At 28.9% G+C, this 16,354-nt stretch overlaps 1 protein-coding gene across 1 annotated transcript in view; it reads left to right on the plus strand.

Annotated features, from left to right (window-relative positions):
* LOC106691446 (aldehyde dehydrogenase, dimeric NADP-preferring) overlaps nucleotides 1-16,354 on the plus strand; it is a gene marked incomplete in the record, with an annotated part of 59,886 nt that overhangs the window by 35,282 nt on the left and 8,250 nt on the right. The window contains 4 exon segments of the mRNA XM_067051200.1: nucleotides 10,952-11,115; nucleotides 13,037-13,267; nucleotides 14,267-14,464; nucleotides 15,980-16,095. Of these exon segments, the coding sequence (XP_066907301.1) occupies nucleotides 10,952-11,115; nucleotides 13,037-13,267; nucleotides 14,267-14,464; nucleotides 15,980-16,095 (709 nt within the window).

Below are 16,354 nucleotides of genomic sequence, written 5' to 3' on the forward strand. Positions count from 1 at the left end.
ATCATTGATACGACTTTGACAAATGTATGTACCTGGGTTAACTACAATATTGATTTGTTGGCAAAACATATTAAAATTTTTGATATTTTTGATGAATATTGGCGGTGGCTTGGGTTCTCTGGGGGTCTGGTTCGCTTCCATATTGTCTGTTGGTAAATTTGTTAAAACATCATATGGATTTGGCGTGAAAAATGGCGATTCCTCGGTTGCGCTTGGATTAGAAGGGCCAGGTTGGGAGTTCATTTCATCAATTGAACTACCTGGTGTCTCAGGTGGTGTGTTTCTTACTGTTTTTCGAGGTCTTTGTTTAACTGGAGAGTCTCTGGGTGTATTACCCAGGCTTCGGGATCTTTTTATGCTATTTTTACTGGACATCACCATATGGAAGTTCATAGGAAATTGAATTCTGAAAAAAAATTGTTCTCGATTCGTCTTTTTCCACTCAAATCTTCAAAAACCGTACAAAAATTCCCTTTAGGACGCGTCGGATCAAAGAGGTCCCCTATAGGACTTCGTCTTAAGACTTCATTATATATAAGAATGCGTCCAATTGAAAATGATAGAAAAAAGTTAGAACATAAACAATACGCTGAAAGGTGGATCATATGAATTAATTGTAATCCATCGAAAATCATGACATAACAATTCCAAAAATACTTATCGGATATGTAACAGTACTGCTACCTTCCCGCCTACCAAACAACAAATCAATCACTGCCTCCTATAAAGTCCAACCCCTATTAAATTTATGATCATGAGAGATAGTTGACCGTGGAAGACTTATACGAGGAGAAGATGGTTGGGGGTGCGGTAAAATTAAAAAACAAATAAGTTGAAGTAGCTTATTTAATCGTGCCAACGTTTCGGCCAGAATTTCTAGCCTTCATCAGGGCTAAGAACAGAACAAGATAAAAACCAATGAATACAGAAATTAAAAAATAAAATATAAACAGTATGGCATAAAGTCATAATTTTGCAGAATGGAATTAATAAAATTAAGTGACGAGAGAAGTGGAAAATAAAATGTATACATAGGTAATTGAATAAGTAGGTAAAATAACATAATTAAGGAAATAAAATAAAAATGAACTTATATAATCCAAAGAAATATGAATGTATTAGTTTATTAATAATTTAAAATTTAAAATTATGGAAAGAAAAATCAAATGATATATGTTACAAATGAAATATGTAACCATAATAATAGATAAAGAGGCAAAATATTAGTAAAGTTTAACAAAAAGAAATCAATGGAAAAAAAAAAGAAAAAGAAAACAAAATTTTTAAAACAACAATAATAATATATGGTGAACATAACTAATAACGTGGGTAAGAAAAATTAAGAAAATAATAAAAAGAAGGGGGGAGGGGCAAAATAAAGATAGGGGGAAAAAAAAAGAATAAAACGAACCCGTTAGCTTGAAATCTTATTATTTCGGAGGAACCAAAAATGGATTTTAATAAATTTGTAAGTCCATTTTTGAGCCAACAAAACTTAGTGATATGTTAAGACAAGGTTTTTGGTCGCTTATGCTTACGTCTTTGCTTTATGTCTTACTTCATTTCTATATCTGAATTCCTTCTTTCTTGACGTTCCAAACCTTGGCCTTTTTCACTCTATGGAGATTTGAATTTATTAAATTTATGATTTAGAATATAGGTGGTCTAGTAATTTAGGTACCCCCTCAGGACCGCTAAGTAGAAAATGGTGATTATGTAAATTATATGTATGTATATGGTGGTTATATTTAATGTTTTAATTTCACCAGTTAATTTTGTTTTATATAAAGTGTATAGTTTTAAAATTATTTTCCAGAGCTCAGATTATTTTCTTTTTTTTTGTAAGTTATATATTTTATGTTCATTTTAGCATCCTCAAATAAACAAATTTGACGAATGGAAGTAAATTGCCTTTTTTATTTCATAATGATATAGAAACTAAAGGTAATAGATATATATGGAACAAAAATGATAAAGATATATAGTGTGTATATTTATATATTTATCTTTTGTCCAGTCGCTTGTCCTTACGTCTTTGCTTTATTTCTAACTACATTTCTATATCTGAATTTCTTCTTTCTTGACGTTCCAAACCTTGACCTTTTGTCTTCTTCATTGTGTGTAGATTTGAATCTAAATGAAACTGAAGAAAAGGATTGCATGAGATAAAAATGAATATTTAATTATTCGCAGAAATGAATCTCGTATTAACATATCCTTATATCCACTTAATTAAAACCAAGTATGGACTTACATCACTCATATAGCTGCCCTGGAAAATATGACAGCTGTGATATTTTTTGAAATTGACTTTATAATGTCGGAGGACCCAAAATGGATTTTAAAACATTCGTAAGTCCATTTTTGATCAAACACAACATAGTTAATTTCACAAAGTTTACAGTTGCGTCATTATTCTTCCGTACCAGCGATATGTTAAAGTTCAAACATGGTTTACAGAAATTATTCTGATATCCGATGATTTATAATTTGAAGTGGAGGGTTACTGGGAGTCCTGCATCAAAATTGTTTATGATCACAATACTTTTCCTTACTTTATATTTCATATATAGCTAAGTAAGTGAAAGTAATACAATAAATGGATCGGCCCTGGGCCCGATGGGTCCTTTGTGTAAAAAGCGACACAGTACTTAACTATTATTTTAATTGATGCTGACGAATTCTATTGAAACCGCCTAATTCACTATTGCCAAAGAGGTTCCATTTTAAGATCCCATGTTTGAGGTTGAGATTGGAGAGGAAAAGAGCTCTTTGGAGTGAGAAGATAGGAAGAAGCCGCCAATGCTATTCCTGTTCCAGAAGACCTTGAGGCTCGCCCCTTCGCTTTTATTTCTTTCTTTTTTTTTTTTATTACTTTCTGCCGGCTGCTGCTTCCAATCCTTGGCTCTGATCTTTTGTTTTTATGGCCCTCTTGACCCGATTCATTAGGATTCGAGCCCACCCTTTCTTCCTTTTTTTTTTTTTCGGAACGAAAAAATTATCGAACCTTGCCAGACAAGTGTATAATGCCGATCGAAAGTTTAGGACTTGTTCTATTGTGTTAAAACCGAGCCGTAATGATACTTTCTCATTTCCAATATAATCGATATTATTCGTGTTACATGTTTTTCTTGATTAATTTTTCATGAGTTCTTTTTAAAAAAAAAAAAAATTGTAAGGAAGTATTGTTACTAGACCAACGGTTGTGCAAGTAGGTGATTTAGTCAGAATCATGTTCTACCGACAAATCTTTACCCAATTAAGGGGACCCACTTTATGAGGCTGGGTGGACCCCGGAGGAACCCGAACTTACAGGGCTGACTCAAACCTACAGTGAAACAGAAAATAATTATCTGCCTCAGAGGGATTATCACTGAGGTACACACTTCCACATTAAGGGACCAGGTTTGGAAACAAATACGGATTTGTGAAACTTGGCCTAATATAAGAGGAAGAATAGCGTATTAAGGTTTTTTGAAAATATAGGAGAATGTAGAAGGCCACACAATGTCGAATTGCGTGGACTGCACAGGACAAATATAATCCAGGGGATAGCATTGCTGTGAATTAGATGGACTTGTAAGGTTGTAGGGCTTAGTAACGAGGGGATCTTCAAATGTTGATAAACACTGTTCCAGCGTATAGAAGTGCGAGCGGTAGAGCGGTAGATAGAAACGTAGGTGGGAGGATTACCTCAAGACTGACCTTGTGGATTTGGGTTTGGAGGGGTGTTATTGGACGGATATGTGTAGATCAGTAGTTCCCAAACTGCGAAAAAATATTTCAAATAAAGAAAATAAAAAATTCAAATTATAACAGCAAATATTTTAAGCCCAAAAATTGGCTAGTTGTGGATAAAACAGTTTGGTAACCGCTGGTGTAGAGAGTGATTGATAGTATTGGCATCCAACCTTAGGGTTTATTATTATTATTACCTGTTTTATATATACTAAGCAACTAGTCATTACGTTTTATTCTCTGTTATATTAAGCATTGTCCATTTACTTAGATAAAATGATAAAAATTACAAATTTGTAGTGAGTGAACAAAATTTATTCGTCGATTAAACTTGTGGTATAGTAACTATTAAATGTGAAAATATTTAAAAAGCAACAAAAATCATAAATTTTATTTATCCATTTTAATTCCGATTATAAATTCACGGTGAGTAACAATCACTTAATCGCACTTTATCTGTGTTTATCTCTAGGTGATATTGATAAATCACCTTTGTATAATCGATTACTCAAAGCAAGTTGATAAGATAAAGAGCGTTACAAATGTAAAATTATATCTTCAAGTGTTTTTTAAAATTTTTAATTTTTGTTACGTGAGATTTTTGACGAAAATCAGATACTCATAATGTATTTAAAACATGATAAGAAAAGTTTACTATGTAATTTTTAATAATTATGATATTTTTATATTACGTTATATTTGTTAATAATAATCATTATTATTATTAGCTCTAGTACAGTTGGAATATTTTTAAATGTTTGATGATATTTATATCTTAAGGTAACCGTCTGTGTTCTGAGGTACAATTTCTGAAAAGTATTTTGTCGCTTTTCAGCAGAATCTTTGTCTAGAACCATTTTTCATTGCCAATAACTACATGAAACTTATGTTCAATAATTTATTGTTGCATTTTCTCTTTAGAATTTGTTATAACATGTGGTTATTTATATTTATATATTGCTTTTTAATTAAGTTGCAATTTTTTTTTTTTACTTATTTAATTTTTCTTACCAATTAAATGAAATGGCTTAAAAGGTTTGTATGTGATATCAATTCTATGAAGGTATATTCCTGTTTTACATTCTGGACACAACCGCTTCATGCATAGACACTTTTTCTCTTAGTAAATTATATATAGATTATTACTATTTATCTTTATGTTATATATATATATATATGTGATTATAATATATTAAAAACTGAATGACCTTCTGTTATTGGATTCTTGTTTGATTATTTAAAGATAATATCCAGTAGAAAATCATACTCAATCCTGTACATTCATAGACCCATGATTACGAGATAAATTAAGAAAAACCTCAAAGACACGATCATTGTGGCAGTGTTCTCAGATAATAAACTGCAATGGCTTATATGCTGCAGTTGAGAGAATAACATCCGGTTATTTAGAGTCTCCGTGCCAGTTGCACAACTATATAAATCGTATGCAATTAAGGGGGGCTCACCTTGCACGACCCAAGGTTAGAGACCAAGAATTTTCCTCAAGAACCCACATATCATCCAGGACCTGTCTATAATAAACATAATAAATAAACTTAACATAAGAAATGAAGAAAAGATAATTGCGATAATTATACGGATATTTCTTTTCCACATAATAAATTGACTGGCATCTATGAAAATAAATTTCTATGTATAGATAGGTATGTCGAACGATTAAAAGTTAGAAAAAAGTGATATTTCGCACCGAAATAAAAAAAAAAAATATCCTAAAAATATTGTAACAAAAACTTTCTGAATATTTAAAATTACATGTTCATTATAATTAGTTCTTGTTAATAAACATAAAAAATTCTATGTTGAAGATTAAACCATCTATGCCCAAGAATTGATTTCCGATTTCTGTATTGTACATCTTTAATATTCTAAATTCATTAAAAATTTACTTAAACAATTATTTACCTATCTTGAAAATTTTTTATACAATTGTTAAACTCTTCACATTAATTAATGTGTGCAATTAAAAAACAAATGTAAGTATATTATACTGAAAAAGATGTAAACATTATTGATGCTTAATCGCAAGAATTTATTTGGAGAGAAAGTGAAAGAGATAAAGAAAAAGGAGTTGTTCGGAGGTACGATCAGTAATTTAAACATAAATAAGTAAAACATATTTTGTTTTGTGACGACGTTTCGGCCTTAATTTCAGGCCTATACCAGGAATGAATGAAGAAAAACGGGATTACAACCATAATTCAGAGGAGATACATTTAACAGATTACGAAACAGCATAACTAAAAATTAAGTCGATAATAGATAGGTGCTAAAAGAAGCTAAAACATAATATTACAAAGGTAAGATCTATAGAAAAAGATAAGAAAACTTGAAAATATTAGAAGATTGAATAGATTAAAATCAGACAGTACTCTATGTAAATAATGAAATCAACGTAATGAAATGTGCAAAAGAAAACGATATACATGATAATGTGGGAACAAAGATAATAAATGTTGAAAATGTTAGGAAAAATAAAGGATTAAAATCAGACAGTACTCTATGTAAATAATGAAATTAACGTAAAGAAATGTGCGAAAAAAACGATATGCAAGACGTTTTTTTTGTTCAGTATTGATAGAAAAGCTGGTGCCATGCGCGTATTAGACAACTTTCACTTAGCACTTTTCTTACGTCACCAAGTTTTGAGTAGGTTAGCGGATTCGTGCTTAAGTTAACGCCATTTATGTGATTTTTGAAAACAAAAAAGTCTCAATACCAGAGAAGGCGAGAATTATGAACAAAAATATTTTCTGTTGCTATAAAAATTCGTATGGAATAGAAATAACAAGTATAAATTTATTTCCTGTCAAGAATACGAGTATAACAGTTTAACAAAAGCTAATGAAGCAATCAATCGATTAAGAAAGGTCGTGCGATCTCGGCATTTCCCGTTCGAATCGTATTTATCTATTTTCCCTTTTTTTCTTGTTTATTTATTCTTGAAATTATTTAATATTTTGTATTTACACATTCTATATTATTGCAAACAATGTGAACTGTTTTTGTTTTTTATTAAATAAACTAAGTTAAAGGTACTTAACAGGTTGATTTTTTGAAAACCCGGCATTTAGTAATTTATATAAATAATGAAATTAACGTAATGAAATGTGCGAAAGAAAACGGTTTACATGATAAAATAGGAACAAAGATAATAAATATTGAAAATATTAGAAAAGAGAATGTATTAAATCAGACAATACTCTATGTAAAGAATGAAATTAACGTAATGAAATGTGTGAAAGAAAACTGTATACATGATAAAGTAGGAACAAAAATAATAAATATTGAAAAATAATTAGAAATCAATTAGTGCTCTGTGTAAATAACGATAAAATTAAAATTAGTATAATGAAATGTTTGAAAGAAAGTATATCTTATTCTTTTCAGCCCCGATGGAGGACTGAAATTCTGGCTGAAACGTCCTCACAGATAAAATAAGTTTTTTTTGTGTTTATCCCTCGACCATGTTCTTCTCATATTGAATCTACGGTTAACAATTAATACGTCAAAATGTAATGTTGATTAAAAATTAAAATTATAAATTTTTTTTTCCTGCCAATAATATAACAGTTTAACATAAGATAATGAAGCAGTCTAATCGATTAGGAAAGATCCTATGGTCTCGGCATTTCTCGTTCGTTTCTCCTTTAATTATTCGTGTAATTCTTTAATATTTCTTATTTATACATTGTATAGTACACTAACAATGAGAGCTGTTCATTTTTTTAAATAAAAAAAGTTATAGGTATTTCACAGGTTAATTTTTTGAAAATTCGTCATTTAACCCCTGTTTGCTTATTTCATTGAAGGTAAAACTTATCTGATATTAAAGCCAACTTAATTACTCGTTGATTCACTGAGTTTAATCAAAAACCGTTTGAGCTTTTTTTTTTTTTTTTTTGAAGAAAATCGGAGTGTGAAAAATCGATTCTATAATGTGAAACTTCCCAGGTATATATCTGTCTCGAATATACAATTTCAGTTTCGTACGCCTTATCGTCTTTGATCTAGGTAGTCACACACATAGAGGCCATTTTGTGATCATTGGTTATTTAGACTCAAGGAACCTTAAAAAGTCTATTTCAGTCGAAAATTCGAATTCTATATTTTTTTTACGATAGTAATATTTATCCCATGTACAGTATATAACTGAAAGACTAATTTTAAGTGTGTAAAATTAATAAAACTTCGATATTCCAATGGTTATTGGTGGCAATCGAAGTTTATTACGCTTAAGGGAAGATATAATAATGATAATATTCTTTTCTTTATCCTGGAACTGATCCTTTTGGAATAATATTACAGGTGTCAGAATTATGCTTTGGAGTTTTAGAGTAAAATACAAAATTTTCAAAATAAAAATTAAATTATAAACCATCATAAGTATAATTATAATTATGAATTTGATAAGATAAAAAATAAACAATAATAATTAACAGAATATATAAAATAAAAATAGAGGAAATAAAATAAAACTATTTATCATATTTTAAACGATAAGGTGACTAACTTCTAATAAAAAAGGGGAAAATAAAAATGAAAAAAAATCAAATACAAGTAAACTAAAAATAATAAACAAATGTTAAAATTACTGTTAATATATACAACTAAGTGTTTACGAAACGTAACTTACTACTTCAAATATTTTCGAATGATTTTGGATGTGTATACTTGTATATATTTAAATGATAAATTACTGCGTTATTATTTCTTTTCTTCGGTGAACACAATTTAATTCATAGTTCAGTGACTAAATTGCTGATATTGAAGGAATCTTGCTTGAACGTCGGTATGCCAATGAAGATATTTTCTGATAAACAACTCTCAACTCGTTCATTTTTGTGACGTAGCTTTCTTTCCCATCGTCTTAGTTAGAAGTAGCAGTTTCTCTTTCACTGGTTCACCTTGGATCGCAGAAATTGCTTCCTTCTATAAATACCTATATTATTATCGTAATTATCCCCCATTTGCGTATAATACGTATCATTATACCAATTTTAGAAGGCTCGCGATGACAATCGGATTGAAAAATGGCTTAAAGTTAAAAGTAATAACAACCTCCAATAAATAATGTATATATAAATATAAATATACAATAAATAAATGAAACCTCAGATTTTGTATTTTAAAACAATTTTAAAAATTAATTCTTATTTTAAAAATGGCCGACATACGGAGTTGAGCTTTGGGGCTCCACTAAACCATCGAATTCCTCTCGCAACCAATCCTTACGTTCCAAAATCCATAATGCTCCTTATTTTGTAACAAAACGAGTCATCCATCAGGACCTCAATGTTCCATATGTTGCTGATTTGCCAAAGCCAGATACCAATCCTTCTATTATAAACTTCCCAACCACTCAAATCCCCTTGTTTCTAATCTGGCTTCTCCTTCATTACCTGATAATCCTCCTAGGGGTCTGAAAAGAAGATGATTCTGAGATCTTCTCCTCTAGAAATGTTATTGGAGTTCTGTCAATGGGTGGATTCTTCACATGTTTGTATCATGCCATTTTATAACTTATAAATTTACCGGTTGTATGTATTTGCATACAGTTGTAAATACAAATAAATAAAATATTTTTTAAAAAATGGCCGAATTTTATTGATTAGAAGTTGAAAATAAATTCAATTTTAATTTTTTCTATCTATTATATAAAAAAGTTTTTAGTGATCACCGTGAAATATTTTATTGTACATATAAGGTGGAATAATAAAATTAGGTCATAAAAAATTGTTTATTTTTTTCCTGCTTACACTATATTGAAAAAAGTAATACAATTACTCTTACAATACAAATATAAACTACAGAATACATGTAAATTGCAGTTATACAATTTGAACAATGAGTAGTTCAATTAAATGAACAGTTGTATAATTTGTAAAATTGTGGTTGGCACGCCATTAGTATTATATAATTTATATATTTTTAAAATTGTTTGGAATACTTATAATTTCACTGACTGAACTGTATGCTCTATTTGAAAACAGATAGGGTTTTACTGTTCTTACGTATGTTGCAGTTGCATGTGAATTGCATTACAAATATTTTAAAACATAAAAACGGCCATTCAAAATTTCAGATGGTAGTTAAACATGCTAGTTGTTTATTTTTGTAATATAGTATGGCATTGTAAATAGACACGCTAAGGAGTAGTGAAGATGCACAAATTGTGACATGATTTCCTATATATAATTAATTGTGAATTAAAATAAATAAGGGTGATGATTGTTCTTATGATGGTTTTATTATTGTTGTAGGTTAAAGTACATGAATATGGGACAGTGGTCCCGAAACGTTGTACCATGTTTTAATAAAAATTTCATTAAACTGGAAGTCATTAACCTCAAATAATTTTTTTATAAATAGACACTTATTTTTTAAATTTTATTCTTTCACTTATTGCCTATGTTTAAAATATATGAGGTGTTCATTTGGCCGAGAGATTAAGTCCATTTTTATCAAAAATGAGTTTTTTTTAAATTACTACACATGATCCACTATCCCAGAAAAAAATTTCAACTGCTAACTAAATGATGAAAGTTTCTAAAATACATTCAGAATAAAAATAATAAATAAAAAATGTACTTCCGCTTCCTTTTGTATTGCATACATAGATTTGAAAAAAGATGTTTTAATTCCAAAAATATAAGCCTCTCCATTTACATCTCTAAGCAACAAAATAATTTGATATGGAAAAAAACTTTCAAAAATGAACTTATGGCATCAAATGAATGCCTCTATGTATATATTTTCTAATTATTAAAAATAAAAATTTGTTTTATTAGTTTTTTTTTAATTAACTATTTATATTTTATTAGAGAATTATTTGTTGACCCTCTGTGATTAATTTTTGGAAGATGGTCTCAGTAGCGGTCAAGAAAAGTACCCTAAATATCAGATAGAAATATTTATTAGTAACCAACATTTTTCTCCATTTTGCTAGGCTGAATCATGACCGATAAAAATTATTTATTCCTATCTGTCATGATGAAGCCCTGTGAAGTGGAACGAGACGTTAGTTACTAACAAATCTTTTTTTTTCTGCTATTTTGTGGTCTTTTTTTTTTTTTTTACCACCACCCAGACTCTTCTTACAATTGTTAATATTTTACTTTCTCAATAAAAATATCTTAAAATAATAATCATATTCTGTTTTAAACTGTTTTATTTATATATTAATATTTTACAGGAGTGTTATCAAGTATGTCTGGGAGGAGTTGCAGAAACCACAGAACTTCTAAAAGAAAAGTTTGATCATATTATGTATACCGGTTCTACTGTGGTCGGAAGAATTATTTATGCTGCTGCGAACAAAAATCTGACACCAGTAACGCTTGAACTTGGAGGCAAGAGGTAAATAATTCTCTGTACTACTTCTTAGGTGTTAAAAAATAATGTATCGATATCCATTAATTTTTTTAGTCCATAGCTGTGTGGCTTAATTGGTTAAAATCGTCTAAATAAGTTCAACATAAGTTAAGTCGGGGTAATTACATTATGTGAATTTTTCTGAAATTTGTTTTGTTGGGAGAGCTACAATCTGAAGTGGATAAATTAAATTTTTAATGAAAATGTTGAGTAGTAAGACCTATTTGATAGGTGATAATTTTAATATTTAAATAAAATGAATAAGTTTTAGTTGCATAATTTTAATTTGTTAAAAAAAACCTGTAGTTTTGAGAATTAGACATATTAACTTGTGACAGAAAACTCCTCATATATATTATAGAGGTATATGTATGTTTCTGTGATCAGTTCAGGATGGCAGAGATTGAATTAAAATCAAAAGATACAAATATTTTACTAGACAGCTAGTTTGTTAATTTTGAATTAGCTTTATCAGTTGTTAAATATATGAAGAGGCTAAGTTTTATGACAAAATGACCTTGGGAAATATTGCTGGACGAGGCATAAAAAAAAAAAGTTGTTAGTTTGACCTACAGTTTTTCATCCATTGACCTTCATCTAATCACAGTTATTACCCTGTGATGTAATTGTAAGTTGTCATCAGAGCTAGAGGCTTTTTTAAGCAGCCAATTGACAATTGTCGAGGCATTTTAGTAATTGGTGCGGTATTATAGTCGTTTTCAATTTGCAAGAGCTACTGTTTCTGCAATGACTACTGTTTCTTATCGAACTTGAGTACTTCAAAGATTTCAATATCAATTTAGAGAAAATGGTTGTTTGATTTCTTAATTTTTAAAAATTATCTGAAATACTATGGTTTTATCATGTATTTTTTTTTTTAATGATCCCCATTAAGCAACAATGACTAAAGCATTAATTCTTTTATTAAAAATTAAATTAACTAATTATAAAATAAATTAAAAATTATTGAAATTTCTATCAATTATTCCTTTTCAATTTTATTGAATTGGAATTGTACATTTATCTCATTGTAAATCTCTAAGTTTTGAAAATAAAAATAAAATATTTGAAGGAATGTAGTAGCAGGAAAAAGGAGGTAGTTCCCGTTTTCCAAAAGTTCCGTTAAAAAATCCAAAATTCTGAGTTATGTAAAAAAAAAAAAATTGTTTTTATTCAATTTCAATTTTTCCAACAAATTAGAACATAATTTTCAGATGATGTGACATAAGCTTGATTGTTAAAGATTTCTCATTCCAAAAACAAAAAAAAATAATAATAAATAAATAGTAAAAGTTCAAAAGTTTTTATTGTATTGTTTATATTATATAAAGAATATTTTATATTACTTTTGGAACAAAGAAACTGAATGATCCTCAGGGAAAGAAATTAAATAAATTGTTATTTTTCAGTTGTTTCTTTTTTTTTTAATTTAATTTTTTTAAGTTTCAAATTAGATTCTCAAAACTTTTGAAATACTCCCTTCCTGAGACCAATACCATTTATCCATCTATTCCCTTCATTCCATACCATTTCATCCATCATATCAACTATATTTTTCTTTCATCCTTTTTCAGAACATCGTACTAGGACTTCCAAAATTTATTTGCTTTTAAATCATTTTGTGATTTTTTTTTCATTGTTCACCTCTGTAGTAATTTTTTTTTTTTATCTTAACATTGGTTAAAAGTTAGTTTTTGTAGAAATGGTTTTTAAATTTCAGTATTTGTTTTAATTTCATGCTGAATGATAAAACATTTCCATAAGTAACATTCAATAAAGTGAGAGATTTAAAAATATCAAGGAAACAAGAATTTAAATAATTACAATAGTGATTTAGGTTGAGTGAAGGTTAATGAAATGTACTCAATAATTCTCTCATATTATTTATGATTTCTTTATTTTTCAGCCCTTGCTATGTTGACGACACTGTCAATTTAAACTATGCTGTAAAACGTATCATGTGGGGTAAGTGCATAAATGCTGGGCAAACTTGTATCGCCCCAGATTATATGTTGTGTACAAAAGAAGTTCAAGACAAATTCGTCAAAGAGGCCAAGAAAGTTATTGAAGAGTGGTATGGCTCGAATGCAATAACTTCTCCGGACTACTGCAGGATCGTTTCAGACAGACATTTTAAGTAAGTAATGTTGTTTTGTGTGTATGTATATATAACAAGTTCTTTAAAGTTCATATTTATAATAATTAATTATATTTATCTACTCTTTTATTTCTATTAACAATTCAAATATGGTTAATTATTTCAAATAAACAAATTTAATAGTACTTCAGGGGGATGATTTTTTTTGCAAATTTGTTATTTAAACACCGTTAGATTATTTCAAAAAGGATAAAACCTACCTGATATTAAAGTTCACTTGATTATTCATTGATATGCCAAGTTTAATAAAAGGGGTGACAGTAGTAGCGTGGTAATGAGCCTGTCTGCCAATCCAAAGGTTGGAAGTTCGAGTCCCCGACCCTATCCGGGATTTTTCAAGCATATAATTATACAATACTCACTCACAACCTCCTCCCAGGCATTTGTGAGGCTCGTTAGCCAATGGATGGCACTCCCAAAAATAGGCGTGAGAGTGATGATCCCACCCTATGAAAACCACGTCATGAAACGCACGATGTATTTTCTAAAGTACATCACGGGAGGCCTTGGACCTCCACGGTCTGTCGCACCAATAATAATTCCAAGTTTAATCAGTATCATTTAAGCAGTTTTTGAAAAAATGAAAAAAAAAATGTGTTAAATTGATTATACAAAAGGCAATTTCAGTATCATACAAAAATTTTTTTTAGAGCTATTCACATAAACAGAAAAGAATTGTGAGAATTGGTTATTTTGATTTAGGGGACCTCAAAAAATGTATTGTATTTCCACTGATCTGAAACTTGAAAACGTTACTATTTTTACTTTCTCTCTTAACCCCTTACTTTTTATTCCATATATAAGTAAGTGAATATAAAAATCTATTGAAAGGCTATTTATTTTATCATCTTAGAAATTTTTGGTATTAACATGAAACCTTAGCTTTTTTATTGTTTTATCATTTTTATTTTTACTTCTAATATATAAGTAATTTATAAGGCAATGGATTGGATTTAATTGTTATTTATTTAACAATAGGAGGCTGGAAAAAATGTTGCAAAATGCTGAGATCGCCTACGGAGGACAAATAGAGCCCAAAGAGAGGTACTTTGGGCCGACCATCCTGACCAATGTTAATCCAAATCATCCAGTCATGAAGGAGGAAATATTTGGGCCTATTATGCCGATCGTGACTGTCGCCAATGCTCATGAGGCCATCAAGTTCATCAATGCGAGGTGTGTTTGTTTTTATTATTCTATTCAGGAAAGAACAATAAATTTGGTCTGACCAGATAGCTACATCTGTCGGTTAGGGCCAAAATGAAACATATGTTTGTTACATTTTTAATTATTAGGGACTGTAATGGTTTATAAGCTAAAACTATACAGTTTGTAGAGATTGAACTAATGATTTAATTAATTTAATACAGCTAAAATACAAACTACTAAAATGAAGATAAAATAAAATAATTGAAATACAACTTATTAAAGGAATAATAATGATAAGAATTTACAACTAATAAATTACTAATAATGAAGCTGATAAATTAGTAAGAATAAAGTAAAGTAAATGCGTGAAATAAGTAAATCAAGTGATAAATAACTAAGTAATAAGTTATGTACTACCATACTAATAGAAAATTGATTCTCAGAAAGTTTATAATGTTTAAACTGGAAATATGTAAAAAATTTAAAGTTACATATTGTACAACCTTTTTAAAAAAATTCTCATTTTATTTTAATGTGTTTGATGCCAATGTGTCCACAATATATAAATAATTAATAATATTATTTCAAATTATGAAGAAGATGGTCAGGGATGTAAAAAATAGTTATCAACTATTTATAATAATAGTTAACAACTAATTATAAATATTTAATAACCATTGATAATAATAGTTAACAACTATTTATAAATAATTGTTACTATTTTTTGTTTTCCTGTGACCGCACCCCTGACTATCCTCTTCATAATTTGAAAGAAGGATGTTTGGTTTAAAAAATCAAACATTTGGTTTTTTCTGTACTCGTATAACTTTCTCTACCACACAGTTCAATACATGCATTATTAATATCGACCTGATTTGGTTTTTAGTTTAGCTTATTCTACAATTTATTTATCTTTCAAACAAGTATCTGTAGATGTATTGTTTTCAAATTGTTTGAAAAAATATTCAAAAGTGAATACACTTCTACATAGACCTGTCAGAATGCTTTTAAAAACATAGATACAAAGTTAAATATGTCTTATCTTTGCTAAAACTTGATTTAGAATTATGAATTATAATAAAATATATCCACATAGCCACAAAAAAATCCATATAGTTTCAATATCCTTATTAATTTATTTTAAATGCCCAAAATTTTGGACAACCTGGCCATCATCAAGGCCAGTCTTAATTTTAATTTTGTAGCCTCAAATTAAGAACAGTTGTGGGCTAAGACTGGCTCCTTTCAAATTCCTTGGAATCGTGATTATTAGTTCTCATCACATTTCTTTTTTTTGTATATAAAAAGTATATCCCTCATCAGACCTGATTCTACTTCACGCTCTAGCAATATCTGTCTTCCTGACCCTGTTCAATGCTACCGATTTTCTTTAACTGTCTAAGTCATGAGCAATGCTTATATATTATATTTGGCCTATAACATTATATTTATTGATGATAGATTTCATCATATTATATTTAAATTTGTTCTATTATATATTTTATTGTTACTTCTCTAATTTATATATTTACCATTTTTTAGGGATCGACCTCTTACATCTTATGTTTTCACTAAAGACAAACAAATTCAAGATCTTTTCCTGGAAAACACAATATCTGGATCCGCAGTTGTTAATGACACTCTCATTCAATTTGGAGGTAAAAAGTTTAGCTATTGTTCTTGTTGGGGCGAGGGGCTTTTTGCGAATGAAAATATACTAATCTCTTTCCCAGAGTAAAAAAAAATGCTGGTTTGGGTTCAAAGTATACAGGTGACTTGAAAATAAAACCTCACAAAGAACCAAAATAATACAGAAAATGAAATAATAATACTTTTCAAATGATATAAAACTTTAATTATATTAAATGTATAACAAAATAAATTATACTTTCTTAGTATTACAAAAACATCATGAAT

This window comes from Halyomorpha halys, unplaced genomic scaffold (genome assembly GCF_000696795.3).
Source record: "Halyomorpha halys isolate HHAL.00 unplaced genomic scaffold, Hhal_1.1 Scaffold2360.1, whole genome shotgun sequence".
NCBI lineage: Eukaryota > Metazoa > Arthropoda > Insecta > Hemiptera > Pentatomidae > Halyomorpha > Halyomorpha halys.